Genomic DNA, 26,478 nt, shown 5'->3' with positions numbered 1-26,478 from the left:
CCGGGACCCGGGAGCTCCTGACCTCACAGACACTTCGTTCGCCTCAGCAGAGTGTGGTGGCTTTCCAGGCTGGAGAAGGTAGCAGGTGCCCCAGGGCTGGGGCGGGACAGAAGGCAGCGGCTGGCCGGTGCAGGGCACGATGCGGTCGCCCTCGCTCCAGACCAGGGCAGGGGGTGATCTCCAGGGCACCCCGAGGAGGAACCGGAAGGCAGAGTCCCCCCATAGTCTGAGGGCTGTGGCCTGAATCAGCTGCCCGGCTCCTTCCCGCACTGGTCTTGTACACAGTTGGTGTCTCATAGTTGCATGATTCGAGGCCCAGTGGACACAGTGGATTGGGAAAGGCATGTGCACCTCCATTTTAAGACAGCGGACAGAAGCGGGTCTATGGGAGGTTGAGGCTGAGCCCAGGCAGGAGCCAGTCTCTTCAGGGCTGTTCCCAGACAGCGCCATGCCTGGGGACCCTGGACGTCCAAGACAAGGAGGCTGGTTTCAATCCATTAGGAAGGAGTGCGTGTGAGGGGGGGAGCTCCCCATCACTAGGGGTGACAGCAGGGTCTGACCCTGTGGCGCCTGGTGTGGCCACCCCCTGGTGAGGAGGGTCTCTCGCGCTCCAGCTGGTCCTGAGCAGGAGGGGGGACTGGTGGCACGGCTGCCCCATCTGCCGGGTGGAGAGAGCACTCCGAGATGAAGGGAAGCTCTTTCTCGGTGACCGCCACCCTCCTCCCCTGCCAGGCAGGGAGAGAGGGGCAAGGGTGGGCCTGCACCTTCCCAAGGTGTGATTAAGGAAGGGACTGACTGGGTGGGGGTCTTCCGGGGGCCCCCCCTGCCGGGTGCACTGCAGCCTCCCGAGAGCGGGCCCAGGGGCCAGCCCGCGCACGGCCGCATGCCCTCGGGTCCTGAGCAGGGTCTGGGCGGAAAACGAGAGAATGACAGAAGGAAGGAGTGAGCCAGCCAGCCACGTTCCCACCCCACGGCCTCCGACCCTCGCCATCTACCCAGTGAGGCACGGGTCCTGGGATGATCGTCCGTTTCATGGGACAGGAAACCGAGGCCTGAGGCTGCTGGGTTGTGGAGTCCTGCCATTGCGGCGGGACGCATTTATAAAGCCCCTACTGTGCGCATCAGCATCTATGCTCACCTCACTGCTCCAGTGGACCAGAGTGCAGCATAGAGGGCGTGCTGCCCCGGGGTCAAGGTGAGAACGGGCTGGGCCATGGGGGCACATGGAGGCCAAGGCTGGACCCTCGGGTCCCCGCACCACCACTCTGGGACTAGGAGAGCTTTGTCCCGGCCAAGCAGCAGCCCTGCGGCTCCCTACAGAGGAGGGGCAGGCTCTGGGGCGTCCCCCTGTAGGACTCCAGAGCAGCTCATAGGGATGGGCAGCAGCCACAGGCCTGCTGAGCCGGACCCCGGGAGCCAGTGGGCCCTCCCGGCCATGGGGGCTTGGTCACAGATGCCCGGATGGCTAGACCACACAGAGGCCCCTCCCCCGGGGCTCCCTGAGGACAGAATGCTGTCTTCCGCCTGCCCCCCGCCCCCCAGGGCTACCTTCCCACCCAGCCCCGCCTCATCCCTGCAGTTTTCCCTGGTCAGGGCCCCCCTCCCACCCGTGGGCTGCAGCTCCCTCACGAGAACTCCCCTCCCTGCAAGCTGGGCCCAAGCGGGGGAGGAGGAGCTGGAAGGTGGACGGCCTAGGCCGACCCCCCCCCCCGAAGGCTGAGGCCCACCGAGCAGGCGCGCATGGCCACGGCCACTGAGGGTCATCAGGTGCAGGTGCATGGCTGGGACACCAGTCAGGAGACACACTTTGGGGGGTGGAGGCGGATGGTGCCTCCCATTTAGCAGATGGGGCCACTGAGGCCTAACCTCCAAGCCTCGCCTCGAGGCTGACCCAGGGCGCAGTGGGTCAGGGAGCAGGCCAGCTCCAGACACAACCGCAGGGGCCTGGGCGGCGGCTTCCCTGCCCGCACCCCGTGCCCGTGGTGCCCAGCCAGCGTGGGCCCACACGCACAGCACACTCTCTCTCACACACACACATGGGGCGGGGGGTCCTCTGTTCCCGAGCTCAGTCTTGGCCTTGTTGAGTGCAGACGGACACGAGTGTGGGTGCCAGCGTGGGCCCTGGCCCGCTGTGTCGGAGGGCCTCAGTCTCCCCGTCTGTGCCTGCACCCGGGCCCTCTCGGGCTCCGGCTGTGGCCTCAGTGTGCAGCCTGCTCCCCCGCCGTCCGTGTCCCCATGCGCAGTTCCCCATTTCTGCTCCCCAGTACAGTTGGGCATGCAAGGGCAGGAAGGCCCACGTCTGCTCTTTGGCTGCCCAGAGATGGGGCTGGGCACTCCCTGTCCCCCTCCCCTGTCCCCACCTTCCCACATACGGAGACATGAGAGTCGGAGAAGAGGAGCACCACAGGCCCAGAGGGGAGCCTGCTCTTCTGGAGGCACACACGGCCCTGCTTGGGGCTTCAGGGCTGCTGTGGAGGTAGGGCACAGCCCAGGAGGGACCGTGCAGGCCAGGCAGGCCCAGTGGCCGGCACGGGGGGCGAGGCTCTGCCAACCCAGCATCCCCGGAGAACATCCTGGCCACTTGAGGATGGGAAAACCGAGTCCTCCATGGGCCCGGCCCTCGGCTGCTGGCAAGGAGTGCCTCACGGCATCTGGTGCGGGCCGCCCGGCGTCTTGCTCACTGGCAGAGCCGGGGCGACCCAGGGACCGAGTGGGGCTGCGTCCCAGCTCCATGTTGGCCCCTGGCTGAGGAGGAGGCGGTGGTGGGTGCCGTGGAAGGGCGGGCACTTGGGCACTTCCAGAGCCTGGTTTAGAGAGGGCGTCCCGTGGGTCTGCCGGCAGGCTCCAGGGCTGGCACTGATGTGCTCGGCCCCGTTTGAGGACTGGACCCAGGGCCCTGGCAAATCCTGTGGTTGTTCCAGGGACACAGCCAGGCCACAGCAGAGCCTGATTTCACCCAGAAGCTGAGCCATCCTCTGCCCACGGGGCCCTAGCCAGGGCCCTGGCAGTGCCAGGCAGTGCCAGCGGCCCCTCCCCCACCCTCAATCCGGGGCTTTGTTCTCCCTGCTCCTGCGCGGCCTCGTCTTCAGCCCCTCCTCTACGGCCTGAGGCCTGCGAGCACACACGTCAGGGCCCAAAGCCTGAGGCCCTGAGGGTCCTCCCAGACTGGGTGAGGCCTTTCCTGAGGGCAGCAGGGACACAGGGAGGGACAGGGGACCTCCTGGAGGAGGCATCTCTGAGCTGCCTGCCTCTGAACTTGGGGGGCAGAAGCCAGAAAGAGGGATTCTGGTGGCCAGCCTGAGGTCCTCGTGGGGCCCCGGGAGGCCCTGTGGGTGGAAGGCGCGGTCGGGGGCTGGGCCTGCCATAGAGAGGCCCCAGATTCAAGTGCCGCCCTGCGACCTGAGGCCAGCTTCTTGCGCTCCCTCACACCCAGCCACAAGTCTGTACCCATCACTGCTCTCAAGGAGTCACTGACAGAACTGGCTCAGCCACAGAAGGTGGCAACAGTGGCCTCTGTGGTCCTTGGCCACACCGTGCCGCTCTCCAGTGGCCGCCTTGGGGCGCCAGACTCTAGACCCGAGCCCTGAGCATGTCAGAGGTGGGCAGGCCCTCCAGGGAGCCCCCTGGCCCTGCTCTTCGCGCAGCCAGGGAGATGGAGGCTCGGGGACAGCAGAAGGCCGGGGCCAACCCTGTCCCCGCGAGCCCTTAGCACAGGTGGAAGCGAAAGTTGGGCTTCCTAGCACGGGTGCCTCCGCCCTTCCTGTCCTCCCCTGCGCCGGAGCCATCCCTGGGGGAGGCGGGACTCCCAGACCATCCCCAGCCCTTTCTCAGAAATGCAGACACACAGCGCCCAGCCCAGGGCTGCGCAGCCAGCACCCTCCTCTCAGGGGCCAAGGGCAACGGCAGGCCCAGGACCCCCCCCCCTACTTTCTAGCAGGCGTTTCCTGTTTGCCCAAATCCCTCCTCGACCCCAGGGCAGCCCTCTCTGCAGCTTTCTGTGCTTCCACCCACTTCCAGTCCTAGCCCCGGAGGCCAGGACCCAGGGAGGGCACAAAACAGGCCCGGCCTGGGCACCGTGTGTCTGCTGGCCGTCCCACCTGCCCCCACATCCTGGACCACAGTGGCCCACGTCCAGGCCCGGCCTCCCTGACCAGCAGGGTCGCTGGGCTCTCCGCGCCAGCCCGCCCAGCCCTGCACCCTCGGGCCCCTCTACCCTGCGTAGCTGTAGCCTCACAGAGGAGACCAGCAGAGCCCCACCCTGCCTCCCTGGTGATCCGCGCTGAGCCCACTGCCCTTCAGAGACTGTAGGCCTGTTCTCTCTCTGTGCTCTTCCTCTTTCTAATTATGAAAGTGACCACATTCACCCCAGGATGCAACTTGTGTTAGCATTCAGGCGTGTGTCTGGTGGGACATGCTGGATGGCAGAAATCCTACACGGTACGACTTGATGTCCTACTTCCCGTCTCCGTTTTTAATTCAGCAGCGCCGTGAAGGTCTTGGTGCCCATCCGCCCCCCCAGCAGCCCCCTGTCTTGTTGCTGGGTGGACGGTGGCCCGGCAGGCCTCCTCACACACGGGGGCGAGGCGGTCAGGTGAGGGCTTGGGAGCCACAGGCCCCGTGCTCCGTCCTGGGACTGCTGGCTGCCGGTCCCGGCCCGTGAGGCGGGCCAGGGGCTGGTGAGGACATCACCACATGGCCAGGGTTCTCTGCACTCTGCACCTGTGGATGGGTGGGCGGCGGGTTGGCGCTCGCCTGCTCCTCCTTCCCCAAGGCCTGCTGTGCCCGGGCCCCCGGCCTGGGGTGACCCTGTGGTGGGTGACCCACGCAAGTCCTCTGAGGGCTCACACCCTGGTGGGGAAGGGGCTGCGTGCCCTGGAGGCTCAAAAGGAGCCAAGGTGATGGGGGGGGAGATCCGAGGAGGAACCCGCTCCAGGGGCTTCCCCCAAGCCCGCCGGCCCCGGCTGCCCCCGAGCTCTAGGGAATTTGCTGCAGGAAACGCAATATAAGAGTTGCCAGGCAGTGGAAAAATTTGGAGCTAAAAATACAGCATGGCAGCCCCTGCCTCCCAGTTCCGGAACCCCGCTCCTGCCATTGTACCCGCCTTCCCCAAGGAAGACAAGCTCGCTCTCTGCACCCCGCCCCCGCGCCCTCACTGGCTCTGGGCCCAGAAGCACCCCAGCCCCTGTGCTGATGCTGGCACGGCTGTCCTGAAGCTGCCTCCCCACAGCAGCCAGCCCTCTCCCTGGTGCCCGGTCCCTAGCTGCTGCCCCCCTCACCCTCACTGCCCACCCCGCGGGTCCCCCAGCCCTCACACTGATCTAGGAACAGAAGGCCAAACCCGCTCCTCCAAGGTGCCGAGCTCTGGCACTTAGTCTGGGCTCCCCACCCCGCCACGCTGTCCAAACCTGGGGGGGTCCATGTGGTGGCCTCCCAGCAGCCATGCCCAGGACCTAGCCTGGTGCTCGGTGCCCACCTCAGGAGGCCCTCTCTCTCTGGCTGAGTTTCTCCATCTGCGTGGCAGCCGCTGGACTCTGAGGGCGGCGGGGGGGGGGCAACTTTGACCCTGTCCCCTGTCCCCTCCCCAGGAACACACTGCTTGACAGACGCCTGCCAGGGGCGGTGGCTTCTCGTGAGTCAGCACCGCTGCCCGGGCATGTGGGTGCCCGGTTGGAGGAGCTGGTACTGCTGTTCGGGGCTGGCCGGGCGTGGGCAGAAAGGCACGTGGGTGTCTGTACCCCCTCCAGGTCCTGCGTGGGCTGGGTGAGCTCAGGTGAGCAGCCCACCCGGCTCAGCTGACCCAGGAGAGCACTGAGGGGGAAGGCGTGATCCTGCCCCAGCGGGAACCCCACTTTGTTGGTTGAAAAAGTGGAGCGCTGAAGAAGATTGGGGAACATGCCACTCATGTCAGAGCCCCAGTATCTTCCTCTACAAAGACCCCTGCCCACTGGAGCTCCCCTGGTGCAGGGGGACGGACGGACCTCCTGCGGGACACTTGGGGGTGCTGAAGCGCCCCTCATTTTGCAGCCACCCGACCAACTGGGTGCAGCCTGAACCCGGGAGACCATCATGCTCTTCAGCCGGCAGTGCGGGGGGGAGGGGGGCAGAAAAGGCTCCGTAAATGCAAATTCCTGCTCTGCCCGCGCCCCTCTGTGGGGTGGGAGGGGCCGAGACCACATTCCTGAGCGTGTGGTTCCGCCCCCGGCAGGCCAGCCCCGCCCCCACATGGGGTGGGGAGCCCCATCACATTCCTGAGCATCTGACCGCGCCCTCTTTGGGGGCAGGGCCTGGCTGGTGGCCGCGGGCTGGGCAGGACGGCGGGCGGGGCCGGGCCGCCCACGGGCGGTGTCGGAGGGCTCCCGAGCGCTCCCACGGTGCCCGCCGGGTCCGTTTGCCCCCTGGGAGCCGCACCTGTCCCCGTACAGACCCGCAGCAGAGGGGCAGGGGCCCGTCCCCGGGCGCACAGCCGGCAAGCCCAGCGGCCTGGCCTCTGCCTCCCACGCAGGTCCGGGGCCTGCCAGGAAGGGTGGTTCCCCGCGCTGTTCTCCTGACAGCGGGAAGTGCCCCCGCTGGGGCCCCGGACAGCAACGTTCACCAGCCCCGGACGGGGCCAGACGGAAGCCGCCCCTCCTGAACGGCTCCCGGCGGGGACCGGGTCTCCGCCGCTTGCATCCGGAGGTGGGATCGCTTTCGGGTTGGATCACGCGTCTGCCCGGTCACTGTTACTGTGGGCGTCCGGTGTTCTCTCCGTGTGGACGCTGCGTGCGCATCTGTCCGTCCTCTGCTGCCCTGTGAGATCACGTGCCTGCATGCGAGGCCCTCGTGTGTGCTGCGCTGGTCTAGGCACGTGTAGGACGCACGCGTGGAGGGGCTGGACCAGCTTGTGAAACTCAGCCCCAGGCCACACGACTAGCATCCTTCGTGGGCAGGCCGGTAGTCGAGACTGATCATCCCCTGCAAGGGGGCCGCTGGTCGGTCTCCTGGGGCAGTGAGCGGGTGCACAGGGAGGCCTAGGCAGCGTCAGGTGGGGCTGTCTCTGAGAGATGGTCTCCTGCATCTAGGGACCCCTGGGGCTCCTGGCTGGAGAAGACACTCAGGATGCTGGAGGCCTGGCCTGGGAGGGTTGGTGCTCTAGCCTCTCCGCTGTGCCAAGGAAACAGGGACTGGGGCCAGTGGGGCGGGTGTGGGGGCGGGGAAGGGAGGGTCATTCCTGGCTGCCTCTTTTAAGCTGCAGCACCCACGGTGGGCGGCAGTGTGTGCCAAGGCCACTCTGCCGTGCTCTTCATGGTGCCGGGAGCGGCCCCCTCCCCCAGTCCCGGGAGCAGCCCGGAGGGACCAGAGCCGCAGCGGTCAGCAGGGCTGCTCAGCAGTTCGCAGGGATGAGAAGCCAGCAGAGCGAGAGGGGCAGCCCAAAGCAGGGCTTGGAGTGGGTGGGCAGAGGCAGCCGGAAGGTCCTGCGCATCTGGGTGAGTGGACCATGGGGTACGGGGCAGTCACAAGGGCTAACCACACGCTGCGCCGCACCCTCCCCACAGGGTCCCCCACACCCACGGCCTCCCAGGATGCTCCCAGTGGGCTGCTTCCGGAGGTTTGGGTGAGGACAGTGCGTCTCATGCAGGGTGAGTGGCCCGGTGGGCCCAGAGCCCATGCCCCAGCAGGCCGGAGCCTCTCTTCCCCTCAGCCAGGCCGCCTCCTTGGGGTACCCCATGGGCCTGCGTGGCAGTCAGCCAGGGCCTGGGTGGGGGGCTGCAAATGGAGGAGAGGCTGCTGGAATGCCAGGCCGTCCCTTGCAGGAGAGGGGGCTCAGGGAGCACAAAGGAGGACACCCAAGATGCTCACTGAGGCAGAGGGGGAGCGGGGCCTCCAGGAATGCTCACTGTGAGCCAGGCCAGGGACAGACTTCTGGGCTCCTGTCCCCACTCAGCCTCCAGCTCCTGTAGGGCCTCCGATGGCCCCTGGAGGCCCCCACTAAGGCTCTAGGTCCGGCAGCCCTGAGAGGGAGGCCGGGTTGGACGGCCAGCCTCTCTCCACCCTTGGCCTGGGGTCCAGGCTCACTCGGTTCTGCCCTTTCCAGCTCTGGGGTCCGGGCACGTGACCTGGCTTCTCCAGTACCCCCCTTGCTTATCCTGTAACTTCGGGGGCTGGGGTGCGCAGTGGCGAGCCCAGGCCCTGGGCCTGAGGCACGGCGGTTCTCCCAAGCTCTGCTTCTCGGGCCCTCTCAGCAGCTCCGGGCCGTCCTTCTCACGCACTAAATGCAAGACCCAAGCCATACATGGTTGCAGGAGAGCCTGGCCTGCCCCTGACCTTTGAGGCCAGTCCCCAGGGGCTCTGGCCAAGGACAGAGTCACCACCAAGGGCCCCCAGGAGCGTGGCCTGGTGGATGTGGTAAAGACACAGAGGCACAGCGGGTATGGCCTCCTTTGGGGAAAGGCTGGTGTTGGGGGGCATTCTTGGAGGGGGGTCGCCCTTGTTGAGACTGCATTCAGTAACGTTCACATGCCAAGGGTTTAGGGGGACATCCGGTCCTCTGCCCATACAGCCTGACCACCTGAGGGCCTCGGAGGCCAGGGCCTTGCAGGGCTGCTTCCCCATGGGGCCCTGGCCATGCTCGTGATGGGGGGTGGGCACCGGGCATGACCCTCGAGTCAGCCCCTTCCCCAGCCACACGCCTGAGGCTGTGGTCAGCCCCCAAGTGCCCCGGGTCTGGAACAGCCCCTCCCAGTTCTGCCTATCTGACCCTGTCCCCAGGGGCAGGGGAAGTGCTCTGGGACAAGATAAGGGAGCCCCAGAGAGGCCACTTCTGGTGCATCGTCACCACTGGGTCGGTGGTGTTCCTGCCGGTGTGGCCACCTCGAGATCCTCGGGCGGACGGGGAGGCGGTCCGTCAGGGGGGCGCGTGAGAAGCCCGTGGACGGTGGCGGCCCTGACAGGGCGAGGGCGCAGCTTCCCCCCTCCCAGGCCCGTTTGGCAGGTGGAGGGAGACAGCACCGGGGGAGAACCCGCCTCCCGTCGTGGGTTGGGGGCTCACGGCAGGTCTCCCTCGGGCCCCACAGTTCGGCAAGATGTCGGCGAAGGAGGGTGCGCAGCGCAAGTGGGCGGCACTCAAAGAGAAGCTGGGGCCGCAGGACTCGGACCCCACGGAGGCCAACCTGGAGAGCGCGGACCCCGAGCTGTGCACCCGGCTGCTGCAGATGCCGTCCGTGGTCAACTACTCGGGCCTGCGCAAGCGCCTGGAGGGCAGCGACGGCGGCTGGATGGTGCAGTTCCTGGAGCAGAGCGGCCTGGACCTGCTGCTCGAGGCGCTGGCCCGCCTGTCGGGCCGCGGGGTGGCCCGCATCTCCGACGCCCTGCTGCAGCTCACGTGCGTCAGCTGTGTGCGAGCCGTCATGAACTCGCAGCAGGGCATCGAGTATATCCTCAGCAACCAGGCCTACGTGCGCCAGCTGTCCCTGGGTGAGCCGCGGCCGCGGCCGGGGCCCAGACGGCCTCCCGAGCTCAGGCTGGGGCCCTGCGCCACGGAGGGCAGCGGGAGGGATTCCTGAGGAGGAACCAGGTGCCCGTTCGCCCCAGGTCTGAGACGTCCAGGTCAGCTTGGAGCCATGGTCCACCAGCAGCACCTAGTTGCCCCCTCTGTTCCATGGCTCTGCCTGGCCTTCCCGCCCAGCCCTGTGCCTGTTTGCACCCTGCCCCCTTCCCCACCTCCGGCCTACAGCACCCCCCACCCCCACACCTGCCACCCTAGTCCGTGCCCTGGCAGCCGGACTCACCTGGGCCAAAAACACACGTTGAGCGGCGCGCCCCCGCTTACACTGTACCTGGCCACAAGCCCCTCGGAGCCCCACAGGTCACCGCCGCTCAGTTCTGGCCAGCACTTGCAGCTGGAGGCGTCCTCCACGCCCCCACACACCCCACCCCTGCCCACTCTGCCCCGCTCCCACCTCCTGCTCGGGCTGCTCTGTGCCTTGTGCACCTGCTGACTCCCTTAAGTTCTTACTCTTGATCACCTCCTCCAGGAAGTCTCCCCAGGCTGCACCCAGTGTTAGTCTCCAACCTTTGGGAATGACCTCAGGTGGTCCTTAGTGAGCAGGGGTCCCACTGTGTTCCTGGCCTGCCTGGCTGTCCTGCTCTGTGGCAGCAACCCTGTCCCCCTGATGCTTGGGGCTCTAGGGAGGAATGGGGGAGTGCTGGTGGGTCGGCCCCTGGGAGTGGGCGCATGCCTGTGTAGAGTCCTTTGTGGTCTCTCAGCAGGCCAGCTGAGGGACACCCCCAGAGCTTTCCCAGCCCAGGGGATGAGGTGAGAGGCAGGGGCTCATGAAGACAAGGAAACACCCTAAGCTGCTGGGCAAAGTCATGGGCTTGGCCCGGGAAGCTGTGCCGGTGTGAGCCTTGGGCCCAGAGCCAGCACGGACGACTTTCAGAGCTAAGGCCCAGCTCAAGCAGACTGACCCTGCATGGTCTGCCTCTCCTTTCCTGGAGAGAACAGCGCCCGGGGAGGGGGAGGCCAGCCCCTGATGTGGCCCGTGGGCTGGTGCAGAGTGCCCCCTGGTGTCCAGCTGGAGTGTGGGTTCAGGACAGCGGGGAGCAGGAGCCCAGGCCTGGTATTGATGGGGGGCCCCTGCTGAGACTCCCTGGCCCTCCGCAGCTCTGGACACATCCAACGTGATGGTCAAGAAGCAGGTATTTGAGCTGCTGGCTGCCCTGTGCATCTACTCTCCTGAGGGCCACGGGCTGACCCTGGACGCCCTGGACCACTACAAGGTGAGCCCTGGGGCGCCTGGTGCGGGCCAGGCATGTGCTGACCCCGCCCGGGGCACGTGCTGACCCCGCCCGCCCTGCAGACGGTGCGCAGCCAACAGTACCGCTTCAGCGTCATCATGAACGAGCTCTCCGACAGTGACAATGTGCCCTACGTCGTCACCCTGCTCAGCGTGGTCAACGCCATCATCCTGGGCCCCGAGGACCTCCGCACCCGCACCCAGCTACGCGGGGAGTTCACGGGTAACCGCCCACAGCCCGCCCCGGTGCCCCCTGCGGGACCCCAGAGGAAGGCTCTGGGAAGCAGCCCCCAGCCGAGTCCCCAGTGGTGGACTCGGGGCCCTGGGGCCCCGGACATGAGTCCTGCATGGCTCTCAGTGGGAGGCTGACCCCCAGCTCCAGTCCTGCCAGTGGTGGCCGTGGTGGCCGTGGTGGCCGTGCCATTTGGTGGGACAACGGCGTGTGCCCTCCAGATTGTTCCTGGCACCTGCAGGAATGGCAGGTCCCCCTCCCGCCCCTTGGGCTGGGCGTTCTGGGTGGTGGGAAGGAGCCCAGGGAGAGAGCAGAGGGGAAGGTATCAGAAGATGCAAGCGACCTTGGACAGGGGCTGACCCGAGCAGCCTCCAAAGCCCGCTGACCCCAGTGTCCCTTCCCAGGGTTGCAGCTGCTGGACATTCTGACGCGGCTACGGTGAGTCCCCATCACTGTTCTCCAAAGCCAGGCTCACCCTCCCCTTGGGCCTGGAGCAGCACCTCCCGATGGGCAGAGGGAAATTCCAGGACAGCCCCCGCGGGCCCCGCTAAACCCAGGTCCCGGAGACATCGCGGTTGCCATCCGTCACACTGCGTGACGGGCCACCGTGCAGGGCCACCCTGCAGAACCTCCTGGCCCAGCAGCTTGGGGGGTGCAAGATACAACACCGACCATCCTGTTGGTGTGAGCACGTCCCCGGTAGCGCATACGGCATACTTAGGCTAAACAGCACTTGCCGTTTTCCTGAAACTCAAACTTACTTGGGTTCTGGGAACCCATGCAGGTGAGAACACCCCTCCCGGGCCCCTGTCAGGACCACTGCCCCGGCTACGGGGCCCACGTGCCCAGCACGCCCCGCTCAGGGCTGTCTGTGTGTCTGTCCAGGGTTGGGAGGGAGGCGGGTGGGGCAGCAGCCTCAGCCCATCTGGCCCCTCTCGCCCCAGGGACCTGGAGGACGCCGACCTGCTGATCCAGCTGGAGGCCTTCGAGGAGGCCAAGGCCGAGGATGAGGAGGAGCTCCTGCGCATCTGCGGGGGCGTCAACATGACTAGCCATCAGGAGGTCTTCGCGTCTCTCTTCCACAAGGTGAGCCAGGGAGCAAGCTTGCGGGGAACTGGCTCCAGAGACGGGGGTCCAGGGCTGTGCTGTGGCTGCCTTCCCTGCCCCGGGAGACCCCACCCTGACCAGAGCCGTAGGGCCGGATCTGGTGCCCCAGCAAGGAGCAGCGAGGGGCCGGGGGCGCTGGAGACAGGAGGAGCCCAGAGCCAGCGCAGGCAGCCTGGGGCAAGTCTTCGCTGGCACAGGCCCAGAGCCAAGGCCACAGGACCCTCTAGGACATTGTCCCAAACATCAGAGGTAGCTGAGCTGTCCGAAACTCCAGCCGGCGGATGGCCTCAAATGGCCCCAGGGGCTTCTGGACCAGCAGGAGGCCAGGAGGCCGGGTTCTGTTCCAGTTCAGGCCCTCCCCGGTGGGAGCCCCTGTCCTTCACTGAACTCACGGCTCTCAGCCAGGGGACGAGTGTTGCCAGGAGACATCCAGGACATCTGGACGCATGCGGGGGGTCTCAGTGGGGCAACGGGTCCCACTGGCTTCGGGTGGGTGGAGACCGGGGATGCCGGGCCACCTCCCACCACATGCAGGGCCGCCCCTAGCATGGAGCGGTGTCTAACCCCCAATGTCACCTGTGCACCGGTCTGGGAAGCCAGGCTCCGGCCCATCAGCAGGGCCCTTGCGAGGCACAGAGCAGTGATGGGGCGGACGTCCCTGGTGGTCTGAAGCCGTTGTCAGCCTCCCCCGGGAAGGGCGCGGCTACCAACCTGTCCTTTTCCTCCCCGCCCAGGTGAGCTGCTCCCCCGCATCTGCCCGGCTGCTGTCCGTGCTGCAGGGTCTCCTGTACCTGGAGCCCACCCTGCCCTCCAGCCAACTGCTCTGGGAGGCCCTGGAGAACCTGGTGAACCGGGCCGTGCTCCTGGCCAGTGACGGTGAGCAGGTGGGGCAGTGTGTCCCTGACCCCAGCCCAGCGGACAGACAGTGGGGCGTTAGACCATGTGGGAGGGCATCCCTCCTCGGCCCCTCGCCCCCCCCACCTGCTCGGGCATTCTGCCCTGACCCTGGACACCCCCACACAGTCCAGGAGTGCACCCTGGAGGAGATGGTAGAGCGGCTCCTGTCCGTCAAGGGGCGGCCACGCCCGAGTTCCCTGAACAAGGCCCACAAGAGTGTCCAGGCCGACCTAGACCAGAGCCGGAAGGACGGCGCGCCCCAAAACAGTGGCTCCGTCAAGGCGGGTGTGGAGGAGCAGCAGCCAGAGGCCGGGCTCAGCGGTCTGCACCTCACCGTGCAGAGGGCGAACGGCTCGGTGGCCCCACAGCTGCAGAAACCAGCCCCAGTCCCTCCCGCTCCGCCGCTCCCCGGCTCCTCCTCAGCAGGGCCCCCTCCCCCGCCCCCACCACCCCCACCGCTCCCACCGACCCCACTGCCAGTCCTGGGGACCCAGGTCTCTCCACCCCCTCCCCCACCCCCTCCCCCACCCCCGCTGCCTGTCTCTGGCGGGGTCCCTCCTCCCCCACCTCCCCCACCCCCAGTCCTGGGGTGCCCCCCCCCACCCCCACTACCTGGCCTGGACGGGGCCCTTCCTCCTCCCCCACCCCCGCCCGGTCCCTCCAGCTTCTCTCCGGTGGGTGGGGAGGAGATCATCGTGGCGCACACGATCCCGGCCCAGGGCTCTGCCCCGGTCCCCAGCCACCGGCGAGTCCTCGCTCCCTCCCTGCGCATGAAGAAGCTCAACTGGCAGAAGCTGCCATCCAACGTGGCCCGAGGTGAGGACCCCCGTCTCCCTGAGCGGCCGCCCTCCCGAGGCCCGGACCCCGCCCTGCTGCGCACGTCCCCCCGCCACGTGTGGCATATGTGCCTGGGTCTGGGCCAAGGGTCCCCCCGCCTGCAGGCCGGACTGGTCAATCTCCACCCTGGGCTCCGCTCCCCGGTCGTCCGGGGCGGGGGGCCGGGGCGGGGACAGGGGCGGGGACCGGCCAGGGTCACCCCTGAAGACCCTTCCTCCCGCACGCGCCCTGGTAAGCCGAGATGTCCCTCTGCGGCCACAGCCCCTGCCCTGCCCGGGCACCGGGGTGCTGATGCTCGGTCGGAGAAGGTCAAGGCCCAGGCTTGTGAGACGGCCGGTCCCCCTCCAGCCGGGACACGGGCATGTGTGCGTCCGTCCACGTGCACGCGGCATGACAGCGACCGGAGGGCATCCCTGGCCCCCGGGGCTGGCGTGAGCCTGACCGGGGACCCCGCCCCCCAGAGCAGAGCTCCATGTGGGCCTCACTGAGCAGCCTGGGCGCCGAGGTCGTGGAGCCTGACTTCTCCAGCATTGAGCGGCTCTTCTGCTTCCCCGAGGCCAAGCCCAAGGAACGCATGGCCGCCCCCGCCAGGAAGGAGCCCAAGGAGGTGGGGCCGGCCTGGCCCGGTTGGGGGGGGTACGGGGGTCTCGGTGCAGCCACAGGTACCAACACCAGGGTGGGGTGTTTTCCAGATCACCTTTCTGGACTCCAAGAAGAGCCTGAACCTCAACATCTTCCTGAAGCAGTTTAAATGGTGAGCGGCCCGTCCTGCCCAGCCCCTGCCCTCTCGGGCTGCGCAGTGCCCTGGGTGTGGGGGGCTCCGGGGAAGTGCGACTCCCCCTCCCTGGGGCCAGTCGGTGCCCCAGACCCCCCCCAACTGGGGGCCCTGGAGAGCCCCAGCCTGCTCCTTGAGGAAGCAGAGGCCCAGACAGCAGCGGGCAGTGCTCCCGTCCCCCGGGTCCTTCCCTGCAGCTGCTGAGCGCCGGCTCCTGCCAGGGAGGTCCCTGGGCATGCGTGAGCCCCCTGCCTGGGTCCTGAGCAGCCCCCAGGAAGGAGGAGCAGGGGTGCCCTGACAGGCAGGGAGCACGGGAGTCAGCCTCCAGCCACGTTACTGTGCGCCCCCAGGCAGGTGGATTGCCTTCTCTGTGTCCCGGCAGCTCGGGCCTGAACAGCAAAGAGGTCGTGCGCTGAGGGCAGTCCCTGACCAGCAGGGTCCCCCAGGAGCCCAGAGGAGGGGGCCGGTGCTCCCTCTGTTCCCACTGAGACCACGCCCTCTCTCCCGCAGCTCCAATGAGGACGTCACCGCCATGATCCGAGCTGGGGACACTACCAAATTCGACGTGGAGGTTCTTAAGCAGTTCCTCAAGCTCCTTCCCGAAAAGCACGAGGTGAGTGGGGCAGAGCCTTGCCGGCCCTGCCCAGGTGCTCCCCACAGGGAAAGAGGAGGGGACGCACGGACACACGGACACACGGAGCTGTGCTGGACATGAGTGGGCCCTGGCGGGCAGGCATGGGCAGGTGCCGGGCGGTGCGGGGGCTTCCTGGGAGGGGATGGGGGCCAGGATCCCACGGTGGGCCTCCTCCCTGCAGATCGAAAACCTGCAGTCGTTCACGGAGGACCGCACCAAGCTGGCCAACGCCGACCAATTCTACCTCCTCCTGCTGGGCATTCCCTGGTGAATGGGCTGCCCTCGGACCCCAGGGCCCAGTGGCAGGGATGGGGCCGGGGGACCCGGGCCCAGACTTAGAGGAGGGAGTGTGGCTGTGCGGACCGTTCCCTTGGGGCTCCGTGGGGAGGGCTGCCCGTGTCATTCACGCTCCCCCCTGCTCCGAGAAGGTGGGGAGCCCTGCAGGGGGACAGCTGTCTTCCGGGTCCCCTGTGGGTGTTTGTCTCAAGTGCCCCTTCCCAGGCCCTACTCCAGTCCTGCGGAGTCCCCGTCTGGAACCCGGCCCGGAAATGTGCACACGGACCAGGGCCAGGCCGTGGGCCCCCGTGCTACAGGCCCTGGGTGGGTGGGAGACCTAGGCCCTGATTCCCCGCTCTGTCCCAGCTATCAGCTGCGGGTAGAGTGCATGCTGCTGTGTGAGGGCGCGGCCGTCGCGTTGGACCTGGTGCAGCCCAAGGCCCAGCTGGTGCTCGCGGCCTGCTGCAGTGAGTGGGGGGCACAGCCTGGGGCCGGGGGGGCCCGGAATCCACATGGCGAGTGGTCCCGGGGCACGGACCTTCCCCACCTCACCATAGACACACCCCCTGCCCTAAGGCACACGCCACACACACGCACTCGTGTGTGCGTTCACAGACGCACACAGGCACGGGCACACGCACATCCGTGCACACAGACGCAGGCCCCCGTGCACGCACGGGCTCACATACACAGAGACGGGCGCGCCCATCAAGGGGCGTGCTCAGGGACACCTGTGAATGCTCAGCAGTCTTTCCAGAAGAGGGTCAAGCAGGAGTGTACCCCAGCCCCGGGGCAGGGACGCACGCAGTGGACATCCACTCCCATGTCAGCCACCATCCCTGAAGCCCCAAGGGAAGGTTGGCTGAGAACCAGGGAGGCCGCCGCTCCGACCTTTCGGAAGATTCCTCGCAGAAGCATCATACCCGGACAGGGGCCAGGGGTCATCTGCTCCCGGGGTGGGGAGGGTACAGGAGTGCAGAGTCCTGGGCCTGCTCCCGGGGGGGCTGGAATCCCTGGGGAGGGGAGGGGAGACCCCCACACCGAGCTGCAGACCCCTCGCAGCACCTACCCCTCCCTCAGCCCTGGCGCCCTCCCGCAGGCCTGCTCACCAGCCACCGGCTGCCCGTCTTCTGCCAGCTGATCCTGAAAATTGGAAACTTCCTCAACTACGTAAGCGGGCCCCGCCCCCTACCCCCCATGCCCTCCCCCTCCCACCGGGCTTCAGGGGCCCTCACTCCGCACCCGGACCCTGGCAGGGCAGCCACACGGGGGACGCCGACGGCTTCAAGATCAGCACGCTTCTGAAGCTCACGGAGACCAAGTCGCAGCAGAGCCGCGTGACCCTGCTGCACCATGTGCTGGAGGTGGACCTGGGCTGGCCCCACTCCCCGCTCAGGCACCCCCGGGGCCAGGGTGTGGCCACCACCACGCTCACCCCACTTGTCCTGTTGCAGGAGGCAGAGAAGGGCCACCCAGACCTCCTGCAGCTGCCCCAGGACCTGGAGCAGCCCTCCCAAGCAGCGGGGTAGGTGCCCCCTGCCCCCCCACGGGGCTCGCCCACACCGGCGCCCCCACCAGCAACCCCACCTCTGGTCCTGGCCAGTGAGGTGGCTGGGCCAGGCTGGGTCCCCAGGAACCACTGCCCCCCAGAATGGTCATTTTCACATCTGAATAGGACTTTGGGTCCATCGTGGCCTGTTCCTAGGTGATTGACAGCAAGAAAGTGAGGCCTAGGAGCTGTAGGGAGCGACCTGGTCGTGGTCACACCAGGGATTAGGCTCAGGCCACCTTTTTCCAAGGCTGAGCCTCATAACAGCCCATGAGGAAGCCTGTGCCACTCCCGTTGTACAGATGAGGACACTGAGGCCTAGGCTAGTGGGGCTGCATTCCTAGGGTCACTCGGCCCAGAGGAGCAGCTCAGGGAGGGTGGCCTGGACCTTCCAACTCCAGGTACCCACTGCTACGGGAAGTTCTCAGGCCTGAGAGCCAAAGATGGGCTGAGCTGCTGGGGTCACTGTCCCAGCATTTCACCCCCGGCACCATCTGGCCCTTCCTGGAGCTCTGATGTGCTTCTAGAACCTGAGGGCATGTAGACACTAGAACCAGTGTCCCCCGCTGTCCCTACGGCTGTGCCGTCCACTGTCCCCCACTGTCCTTGCGGGGGTGCTGTCCGCTGTCCACTGCCGTCCCTGTGGGGATGTGCCACCCAGTGTCCTCCGCTCTCCCCACGGGCGTGCTGTCCACTGTCGCCCACTACCCTGAGGGTGTGCCATCCACTACCCGTGGGTGTGCCGTCCAGTGTCCCTGCCATTCCTGCCGGTGTGCAGGCTGAGGGCCCCCACTGGCCCCTCCGCTGACCCTGCAAGACTGGACATCAGCTGTCGCCTGACCCCGCCTGGCTTTGGGGTTTTCAGGATCAACCTTGAGCTCATCCGTTCGGAGTCCAGCACCAACCTGAAGAAGCTTCTGGAGATGGAGCGGAAGGTGTCGTCCTCCATCCCCGAGGTGCAGGAGCAGTATGCCGGGCGTCTCCAGGCAAGCTGGGCCAGGGTCCGGGCCAGGAGGCAGCTGCTGGGGGGTCTCCCGGGTGGTGGAGGAAGACAGGCCAGGGTGAGGGGCCCCGTAGGAGGGCAACATGCTGTCCCTGATCCCAAGGTCGTTCCTGCAAGGGAAGGGCTTCCTCTGAGCCTGGGGCCTGCAGTGCCCAGACCTCTCTGTCCTGCGGCCAACCCCCTTCCGCAGCCGGGCCCCGCCCTGCCCCCAGGGCTACCCCGGGGCCGTGACCCTTTGAGGGCCGGTAGTGCCCTCGGTGGGGCTCTCCCTGGGCCATGACCGCGCCCTCCTGTCCCCAGGCCAGCATTGAGGCCTCCCGGGCGCTGGACGAGGTGTTCCAGGCCATCGAGGAGAAGAAGCTAGAGCTGGCGCGGTACCTGTGCGAGGACGCACAGCGGCTGTCCCTGGAGGACACGTTCAGCACCATGAAGACCTTCCGGGACCTCTTCGTGCGCGCCCTGAAGGTGGGCCGGGTCGGCAACCCCTCCCCGGGCTCAGGCAGAGCTGCTGGAATCACGGGGTGCCGGGCTCGTGCTGTCCTTCGAGGGCTGGGGGTCACGGGCTCCCCGTCCCCCCACGCAGGACAACAAGGACTGGAAGGAGCAGGCAGCAAAGGCCGAGAGGAGAAAGCGGCAGCTGGCAGAGGAGGAGGCCCAGAGGCCATGGGGCGAGGACGGGAAGCCAGGTGAGGCCAGGGGGAGCCGGGGGGGGGCAGGCCTTGGTTGGGGGCCCAGGGGGAGCAGGGGGGGTGGGCCTTGTCTGGGGGTGGGGGGGCAGGGAGGGCGGGGGGGGCCCAGGGGGAGCAGGGGGGCCTCCGAGGGGCCGGGTCTCATCCCCTATCCTCGAAGCTCTGGGGGCACCGCCCACCCCCTCCTGGTCATCGTCTCGGGTCACGTGGGTGGGGTCCAGGGACCCGCAGGCAGCCTCTCTGAGGGTCTGGGGGCCTTTCAGTCAGGAGGGGAGTCGGGAAGCAGGAGGAAGTGTGTGTCATCGACGCCCTGCTGGCGGACATCAGGAAGGGCTTCCAGCTGCGGAAGACGGCCCGGGGCCGGGGGGACGCGGAGGGGGGCGGCAAGGCAGCTGCCATGGACCCACCGAGGGACAAGGCGCCTGGTGAGAGCCTCTCCCACCTTTCGTCACTGTCTCCCTCCTGCTTTCCTTGCTGCCCGCTACCTCCCCTCCTCCAGGAAGCTCTCTCTGACCTCATGGGAGAACCCTCGTGGCTGCTTGGCTGCCGGAGAAACGGCACAGCCATGAAGTGGGGTTAGAGGGTCAGCTCGGCCTTCTGGTCCCCTTGTGGGTGGCAGAGGGCTCCCTGCAGCCCCCTCGGGCAGTGGGCCTTTGACCCGTGTCTTGGGGCTTGGGGCTGCTGAGGTGGTGGGAGAGGTGGGCCGGGGCCTGGGGGAAGGGCGGTCCACTCAGCGTGGCCGCCCGGAGTTGGGGGGCTCTTAGGACGGGCATGAAGTTGGCCCAGTGTCCCCCGCCCAGCCACACCACGGGCCTGCTCTCTGGGAACCCACACTTCGGGGCCACCAGGGCAGGTTCTCGGGGCAGTGGGCTCTGCAGCGCTGGTGGCACTCGGGTAGATGTTGGGATGGACAGAGACCTCTGCTTGGGCACGCCCTCAGGATGGCCTGGGAGTCGGGACCTGCCCTCAGCTGCCGTGTCCTGTGTCCACAGCGGCCACCAGAGTCCCCGCAGGAGGCACCGGCGGCCCAGCCTCCGAGCCCCAGGGCTGGGATCTCTCCGACGCCACTGCCCCTGGCCCGCAGCCCATTGCAGACCCGCCACAGGGGAACGGGCCTGGGTCCCTGGAGAGGCGTTCTTCCTGGTACACAGATGCCAGCGACGTCCTGACCACCGAGGACCCCCAGAACCCCCAGCCTTGTCAGGGCGCCTGGCCGGTGGTGCTGGGCAGTGCACAGGCCCTGAAACCTCTCAGGCTGTCCGGTGACAAGCCCCCTGGGGCCACGGGGTCAGGCCAAGATGCCGAAGACCCCACAGCCCCTCGAGGCGTCCGCCGGGCTGAGGCCGACAGCACCGTGGAGGGGACGCAGGAGGCTGACCTCCCTGCCACCGGCCCTGGCGTGGCTGGGGACGGGGATGGGGACCAGGAGGACACAGCCCCAGATTCTGCACTGGACACGTCCTTGGACAGGTCCTTCTCTGAGGACACAGTCACGGACTCTTCAGGGTCCGGCACTCTCCCCAGGACCCGGGGACAGGCCTCAAAGAGGATGGGCAAGCGGAGGAAGAAGCGTCCCTCGAGGAACCAGGAAGGTAACTTGGGGCTCCCTTTCCATCGTTCCTTGTCCCCCGAAGCAGGGCTCCCGGGTAGGCAAGGCCCATGGAGCATGGGGACTCCAGCGTCTGGTCAGAGCTCGTGCAGCCCCAGCAGGGCCTCCGCCTTTCGCTGCCGCTGGCCGTTCCCTCCTCTTCCTCCCGAGAGTGGGTGATTCCCAGGACACCCCACGTTCTGCAGGAGAGGAGACGGCCACCGTTCTGCGTGGGGGAGGAGCAGCTTTGGTTGGGGCACGCTGCCCTTGTCCCCACAGCCCAAACCCCCTAACTCCTGCTTCGTGCCGTCCCTAGCAGGGAGCGGCAGCTGGGGCGGGTGTAGCCTGGGGCTGCCCGAGGCCCAACGGGTCTGGGTCCGTGTCCACACAGCCCGAGCGCCCGGCAGCCCGGCCCCAGCTCCGAGTTCAGGGCAGGCCAGGAATAAGCCGTTGAGTGCGTTTCTCTTATTTGAAAGCAGAGGTTGTCCCTGACTCTGACGATAATAAAACAAAAAGACTCTGTGTGATCCAGTAAGGTAGGTACTGGTTCTGGTGTCCTGCACTAACGGTGGCCGCAGAGGCCCGGCCCGCGCCCAGCCCCTCCTGGACGCTAACCTGCCTCCCTGCGGCCCGCCTGGGCCTGTCGGCAAGCCCTGTCCTCCTGTGCTGCTGGTGCTGGGACCCGCCTGGCCGTCTGCCTTCTCCTCCCTCTCTGGAAGGGTGGGAGCCGTGCCTCGCTTAGCTGGTGTCCGCTGTGTGCCAGGCGCGACCTCGGAAGGTGCACCGGGTAGAGGGGCCTCAGGAGGGTGGGGGGCCTCCGAGCGGGACACGCAGGCGGGGGTCGCCTCTGCCCCAAGCAGTCTGGCTAACCTGGGGCTTTCCTGACTTCTATCTCCCAGGGTGGTAACCTTTGCTCTGAGACCTTCCACGGGCCACACCCCAGCTCTGGTCTGGCCACAAATGTCCCCAGGGAGGCAGTGAGGGACAGAGGCAGTCCCAAGATCCAGCTGCCAGGAAGAGACGGGCCACGGGCCCTCTCTAAGGAATGGACATGCCTCCCCTCCCTTGTAGCCAGGTCCTGGAGACCGCAGATGGGTCTGAGGGCACATCCCGGGTCCACAGCACTGGGCCTCCCGGGACCCCGAGGACGGGCAGGACCATGGTTGTCTCAGATGTGGCCCGAGAGGCTCACAGGTGCAGACAGACAGGCCTGGGATCCCTGCTGCTTTCTGGGCCGTGCTGATGGCGAACTGATCCACTTCCTCCGGAGCAGGGGGCCGCCTGCACCCAGCTCGGTGCTGACCCAGAGGGCCCGGGGCATGGAGGAGAGGTGTAGTGGTGCCCAGAGGAAGCAAGGGCTGGCGAGAAGCCAGGCGCACCCTCCGGACGGTTTATTCCCCGCTCTTGGTACGGGCGTGAGCCTCAGTCCCCAAGTTTGCTGCCGGGATTACTTTCGAAGCCTGGCTCTCCGGTGAAACCAGCGTGCACTAGCGAGTGGGGCTGTGGGGTCTTTGGGTTTGGGGGTCCGGCAGCCACATGTGGCCACGGTGCAGGGAAAGCCTGGTGTGCCCAGCACAGCTCTGCGCACCCCCGCAGGACCGCCCCCTGTCCTCCGGCACAGCAGTCCACTGCCTCCCCGGGCCCCAACATCCCCTTGGCTGGGAGCAGGAGGGAATCCCACCCTCTCCATCTCAAGCTTTTATCTGGAAAAACGGCCACCAGACAGGGAGTTTGCGAGACCATGACGGCCACCACGCGTCCTGCACCCTGAAACGGCAAGAACTTTCCAAAACTAGCAAAATTATCAGCATTTGTGGCGTTGCTCTTAGCTCACTGAGGGGTTGGAAGGTTCAAGGCATCTTGCCGCCTGGCCCCCAACCTGGCCCCCGGGGTGTCCTAAGTGAGGCTGCTCTCACGGGTTTGGGGCAGGAATTCCACACACGTGACCTGAGTCCACCCCAGAGCAGGTCCAGAGGGGCTCGGGGCCCCTTATCCCACGGGCCGGGGCCTGGAGGCCGACTGCCTGGTTGAGGCGGTGATGTGGGAGCCCCTGCTGTGTGGGGTCCTGGCACCCTGGGGCGCAGGGACAGGAACCCCGCTCTGAGTGACTTTGGACCTTTCTGCCTCTCGTTTGTGTGCCTCATCTTTTTCAAGCACGATCGTCCCTCCCATCTGCTCAGGACCCCAGGGGCCTGGGGTGGGAGAGGGCAGGGCAGGGCGTCTGCGGGGAAGCGCAGAACAGGGGCCCTTGGACCAGAGGGCTCTAGGGGACAGGGGGCCTGCCGGGCCAGGTAGGGGGCGTCCAGGTGGCAGGAACCAAGGAGCTGTGGCCGCTGGTAAAGGACAGGTCTGACGCGTCCGGCGTCAGGGGTCGGGAAGTTCAGGGAGAGGCAGCCAGCGGGACTGATGGGGACGGACAGTGTGGCCTGGCCCTCGGGGGAGTGGTGAAGTCAGGTGGGGGGGTGGGAGTGGAGAAGTGGGAGAGAAGGGCCTTGGTGGGGCACAGGGCCTGGTGGGGGTAAGGCAGGGGGCGGAGAGCAGGGCCTGGTGGGGGTGGGGGTGGGGAGAGCAGGCCCAGGGATCCGGCCTGGGCAGGTGGACAGGAGCCCGCCGGCTGGGGGCTCACCCCGGCGACTTCCACCTGGAAGGGTCTTGCTGCTGGAAAACAAGGGCCGGGGTCAGCGTGGACCGAGGGAGACGCAGTGCAGCCCCCCGGGCTGTGGTGATGCCTGGGGACCCGGAGGCAGGCACCTTGCTTGGCATCGTCCCCAGCAAGTCTTCTCCTAAAGATGCTGTTCCTCTCGCTTCCCACAGGCCTCAGCCTTAAGCCCAAAGCCAAGTGAGAGTGCTGCGGCCCCCACCGGGCGGGCCCCCCGGAGTACTGCTGAGCTGGGCCCTCCAGGGCCAGGCTGGAACCGGGCCCCTGGGAAACCAAAACTCTGTGCCTTACCCTCCGGGGAGGTGGGCCTCCCAGAGCTGCTCGGGGTGCTCTGGCCGAGACCCAGGAGGCCCCAGCGCCCGGCCTCCTGGCCCCCTCCTGGACAGCCTGCACGCCCCCAGCCCCCGTGTGGTCAGCTTTCTGAATGCCGACGCCCACGCCCGCACCCGCATGCCCCACGGCACGGCCCACAGGGGTGAGGAGCCTCGGCTGCGTCCCCAGGGCGCCTCTCAGCCGTGCCCTGCCCTCCAGCCCCGGGCGCTCAGAAGCTTCTGGAGACGGGCCCTCACAGACCTCTCCACAGAGCCACGGGAGCCGGACAGAGCTGGAGCCCCCACACCCCACCCACCGCCTCCTGCCCCAGCCCCTGCGCCCTGCTCCCAGTTCCGCCTCTCAGCCTGCTTACCTGGGCTGGGCCAGAGCGGTTTTTAACGGAGCTGGATTGTTTCCGTAACTGCTCTTCTGCGGTAGCTGAGCTGGGCATAGGTGGGTGGAGGACCCCCGGGCCTGCGGCAGGGCAGGCTGGCCGGCGTGGTCTCTGCCCAGCAAACAGGTGGGGGACCCTGCGGGGCCGGCCCCCCATCCGCCCAGCCTTTGCTGCCACCGGGCCCGGCCACCGAGTCACCAGAACGGTCGTCACTGTGGCTATGGCTGCGGCCGCCTCCAGAGGGACTGGGCTCCACCCCTGCTAGGCTAAGAGGAGGTGAGGACCCAGGCCTGGGGGCGGCCAGCCCCACCCCGCCCCACCCCTGCCCCAGGTCTATGCTCCCGAGGCTGGCGTCCGGAGAGGCTCAGACCAATAAAGAAGCAAGCCGGCCCAGGGAGTGCTGCGTGGTGTTCAGGAGCGGCGGGCAAGCGGGCCGGGACCCTCGCCGCGGCTGTGCTGGCCTGTCCACTGCCCCAGAGTTCCCTGGGCCCAGGCCGGAGCAGGTGCCCGATAGACCCCAGCGTGGGGGCATGGGGAGCCCAGCACCTCTGTACAGAAATCTCGCCCATGGACTCCAGCGGGTTTCCGCAGCCGTCAAGCACAGAGATTCAGTTCTAGAACACTCCATCATCCCCCCGAATTCTCTTAGCAGGCGCGCCCGTGCCGCCTCCCCCGGCCCCCAAGTCTGCTTCCGTCTCCATAGATTTGCTTTCTGTGGACATTTCCTATAAACAGAGGCCGCTACGTGGCCTTCCGTGGCCGGCTTCTCCCACGCAGCGTGTTTGCGGGGTTCACCGCGTGGGAACGTGGGTCGGGACTCCGCACCTTTGCCTGGCAGAGTGGGTGGGCCTCACCGCGTGGACGGCCCTGGGGGTGGGGCTCCTGTGCGAATCAGCCTCGAGTCGGTGGCCGTTCACGGAACCCTGAGGTGCCCGAAGTAGCGGCACTGCTTTGCCCTCAAGGGCGTGAGCGCCTGTGCCCGCGGTGACCATGGGGTCCATGTCTGCGACCACCGAGCATGAGGCTCAGTGGCTGAGCCCACCCCACTCCCACAGGGAGCCCCCCAACCTCGGTGACCTGGGCTGCCATGACCCCAGTGACAGGCCCATGGCGCACAGGCCGCTGCAGGGGGACGTGTTCTAATTCAGGCGAGGCCGTGTGACAGGCCAGGCCCGGCTGCCAGTGGGGACAGGCTGTTTATAGAAAAGCCCGACCCCCCCCCCCCCCCCGCCAGGCCCACTGGCTATTTATAGAGCCAGGCTTGGGGGAGTTGCTGCTGCTGCCTGCCAGCATTTGGCCCTGCGGATCCCGTGTGAACCCCCATAGTGGCCCCCTGAGCCACACGCTCCCCCGAAAGGGCCCCAGCCAGCACCCAGCCCTGCCGGGACTCCAGCCCATCGCGCCTCTGCGGGCGTTCCAGAGGCAGCAGACAGCCCTTCCCACCTTCCTGCTCCCTTCGGCCACCAGGCCACCTTTTTCTCGTCTACATGGCCAGCGTCTGTGCCCCAAGGTCCGCTCCCACCGCCGTCCCCTGGTAACACCCAGGCACCCTGGCCACAGCCCTGCCGGCCACCCGATGCCTGCTCACCCCGGCCTGCCCAGAGTCTCCCGCCGTCCTGTCCCTGTTCAGCCACTTCCCACAGGTGGGCCAGGGGGTGCTGCTGTCCCCCAGGAAGGCCAAGGACGAGAAGCTCACCCCGCACACCCCGCTTGTTGCTTGCATTGCGGCGTTTGCCCCACAGCAATGCCGGGAGAAAGGAACCAGTGGGGTCCCCATGGGAGAGAACAGGGCCCCAGCGGGAGCCCAGGGGACTGTAGGGAGGGAACAGGAGAGGACTAAGGAGGGCGGGCGGACAGCGCCCTCCTCTGCTGGGACTCTCCATCCACGACCTCTGTGTGCCTCTTCTCTTCCTCCGTGGGAACTTCTGCACCCCCTGGGGAAGCCCGCGGAGCCACAGGCTCATTGCTGGGCTCCAGGTCCCTCTGTACTGAAGACCCCCCACCAGAGAGGGAACAGGGTCTTCTGGCCCTGGGGGGAGGGGCCCGTAGTACCCTCCTGCCCACAGGGGTCCATCCCTGGCCCCTTCTCCCAGCGGGGCCAGCCATGTCCAAACCCGAGTCCACACGGGAGATTTGGGGGGCGGGGTGGGCCCCGCAGGAGCCCAGCAGACGTTGCAAATCCTCTCCAGAAGCCCAGGCCCTCCAGAGGTGGGCCAGGAAAGCGTCCGCCGCGGGGTCTCGTGGAGCCTGCCCGCTGCTGCGGACGGCACGGTGGTCGTGCCGCGGCTCCTCGTGGCTGGAACTGAGCCCGAGAGAGTGGGTGGGTGCTGGGGAGGGGCATGCTGTCCTCCCCGCCCAGAGCGTGCGCGTCAGCCCCAGACCGAGCTTCACCACAGGCAAGCGCCCCCTCCAAACCCAGTGGGGCGTGAGGTCGTGGCTCCCCCTCTCACCCTGAAGAGGGCCCCCCCCCCGTTTTCTAAAACCCTGAGGTCCCGGGCCTGGTGAGGACCCAGGGGAGTGGGTACCCAGGTCCCACCCCGGGACAGGGCCGCACAGGTGTCCCCATGAGTGTCCCCACAGGGGGAGCCTGGCCATCTGTCCTTGTGCCCCCGGCTCCAGAAGTGGGTGCCCTCGGCCGGCCGCCGCTCCCCAGTGGTGGCTGGGCAGACAGGGGCGGGACCCGGCAGCCTGGAGGTCACCAAGAGGCGCCACTGCACCAGCCTGGCCCGCCCCCGGCCCGCCCCCTGCCCCGGG

At 67.5% G+C, this 26,478-nt stretch overlaps 1 protein-coding gene across 6 annotated transcripts in view; it reads left to right on the top strand.

Annotated features, from left to right (window-relative positions):
* Positions 1-24,115, top strand: part of INF2 (inverted formin 2) — a 29,581-nt gene extending 5,466 nt beyond the window's left edge. For 2 of the 6 annotated variants that reach the window (XM_044229817.1, XM_044229816.1), the window contains exons 2-21: positions 9,051-9,450; positions 10,640-10,755; positions 10,836-10,995; positions 11,409-11,442; positions 11,949-12,090; positions 12,846-12,987; positions 13,135-13,824; positions 14,307-14,452; positions 14,538-14,599; positions 15,131-15,233; positions 15,436-15,521; positions 15,897-15,997; positions 16,630-16,700; positions 16,787-16,894; positions 16,985-17,055; positions 17,945-18,065; positions 18,383-18,547; positions 18,666-18,768; positions 19,035-19,196; positions 19,764-20,894. In XM_044229817.1, coding sequence (XP_044085752.1) covers positions 9,060-9,450; positions 10,640-10,755; positions 10,836-10,995; positions 11,409-11,442; positions 11,949-12,090; positions 12,846-12,987; positions 13,135-13,824; positions 14,307-14,452; positions 14,538-14,599; positions 15,131-15,233; positions 15,436-15,521; positions 15,897-15,997; positions 16,630-16,700; positions 16,787-16,894; positions 16,985-17,055; positions 17,945-18,065; positions 18,383-18,547; positions 18,666-18,768; positions 19,035-19,196; positions 19,764-20,539 — 3,750 coding nt within the window. In that variant the 5' untranslated portion in view covers positions 9,051-9,059 and the 3' untranslated portion in view covers positions 20,540-20,894. Of the gene's footprint in view, positions 1-7,416; positions 7,464-9,050; positions 9,451-10,199; positions 10,292-10,639; positions 10,756-10,835; positions 10,996-11,408; positions 11,443-11,948; positions 12,091-12,845; positions 12,988-13,134; positions 13,825-14,306; positions 14,453-14,537; positions 14,600-15,130; positions 15,234-15,435; positions 15,522-15,896; positions 15,998-16,629; positions 16,701-16,786; positions 16,895-16,984; positions 17,056-17,944; positions 18,066-18,382; positions 18,548-18,665; positions 18,769-19,034; positions 19,197-19,763; positions 20,896-23,173 lie in introns of those variants that run through there. The other 4 variants (XM_044229818.1, XM_044229822.1, XM_044229819.1 and 1 more) reach the window with 4 other exon arrangements.
* The last annotated feature ends 2,363 nt before the right edge of the window (positions 24,116-26,478 follow it).

Source organism: Neovison vison, chromosome 13 (genome assembly GCF_020171115.1).
Source record: "Neovison vison isolate M4711 chromosome 13, ASM_NN_V1, whole genome shotgun sequence".
NCBI classification, from domain to species: domain Eukaryota; kingdom Metazoa; phylum Chordata; class Mammalia; order Carnivora; family Mustelidae; genus Neogale; species Neogale vison.
The sequence above is the reverse complement of the archived record's forward strand: the minus strand, read 5'-3'. Positions and strand labels throughout refer to the sequence as shown.